General features: G+C 42.9%; 1 protein-coding gene across 1 annotated transcript; it reads right to left on the bottom strand.

Moving 5' to 3' along the window:
* Nucleotides 1-92: 92 nt before the first annotated feature.
* SARC_17989 (hypothetical protein) lies at nt 93-392 on the bottom strand (the record flags this gene model as incomplete). Its single annotated transcript, XM_014287929.1, has 1 exon — nt 93-392. A coding segment is annotated over one exon (300 nt), but the record flags the coding sequence as incomplete, so codon positions are not given.
* Nucleotides 393-680: the final 288 nt, after the last annotated feature.

Raw genomic sequence — 680 nt, 5'->3', positions numbered from 1 at the left:
ATATGTATATATATAGATATATAATGCTGTTACTTTTTTTGGACTAACTACTTTCATGCGTGAGTGTCCAAGAGAAAGTGTATATGAGCTACCTCGAAGTTTAGTCGATCAATTTCAGACAGCAAGACTATGCCTACAGGCACGCTGTCGTCCCATGCCACAGCCACAAGGGATTGCGGGTTGGAGTGTGCGAACAAGTATTGAATCTCATCTAATCCGTCAGACTCGTCGAATTTATCTTCATGTATATCCTTGAATGTGTCCTTGTGTACATGTGCGCGTGGGGGGGTGTTGTGTGTTGTGTTCAGCTCGAGGTGGCCTATGCGCAGATGGAGTGTGTATGCTGCCAGCTGACTCTTATCGGCTGTTGAGTTGTCTCCGTGCCACGGCATAGTGGTTTAGGTAGAGGTGTGACTTTCGTGTGATGTGTGTACAAGTGAGCGTGACATATAGCTGGTCGCTTGTTATTGATAGCATTTACTGTAGATGATACATGTACACATTATAAGGAATGTTCCATGAAATGCCACAGATTTGTGATATTTATGCCCCATGAAAAGCCGCAGATTTGCGATAATTTATTTAGGGCTATGTTTTCAACTTATTGCTTGGGAGTTCGGACTTGGGACTTGGGACATATGTCTCGATACAAATGCAATGATTTTAAAGTGTGAACGCAT

The sequence above is a fragment of the Sphaeroforma arctica genome (genome assembly GCF_001186125.1).
Source record: "Sphaeroforma arctica JP610 unplaced genomic scaffold supercont1.13108, whole genome shotgun sequence".
NCBI classification, from domain to species: domain Eukaryota; class Ichthyosporea; order Ichthyophonida; genus Sphaeroforma; species Sphaeroforma arctica.
This window is presented reverse-complemented; position numbering and strand designations above follow the sequence as displayed.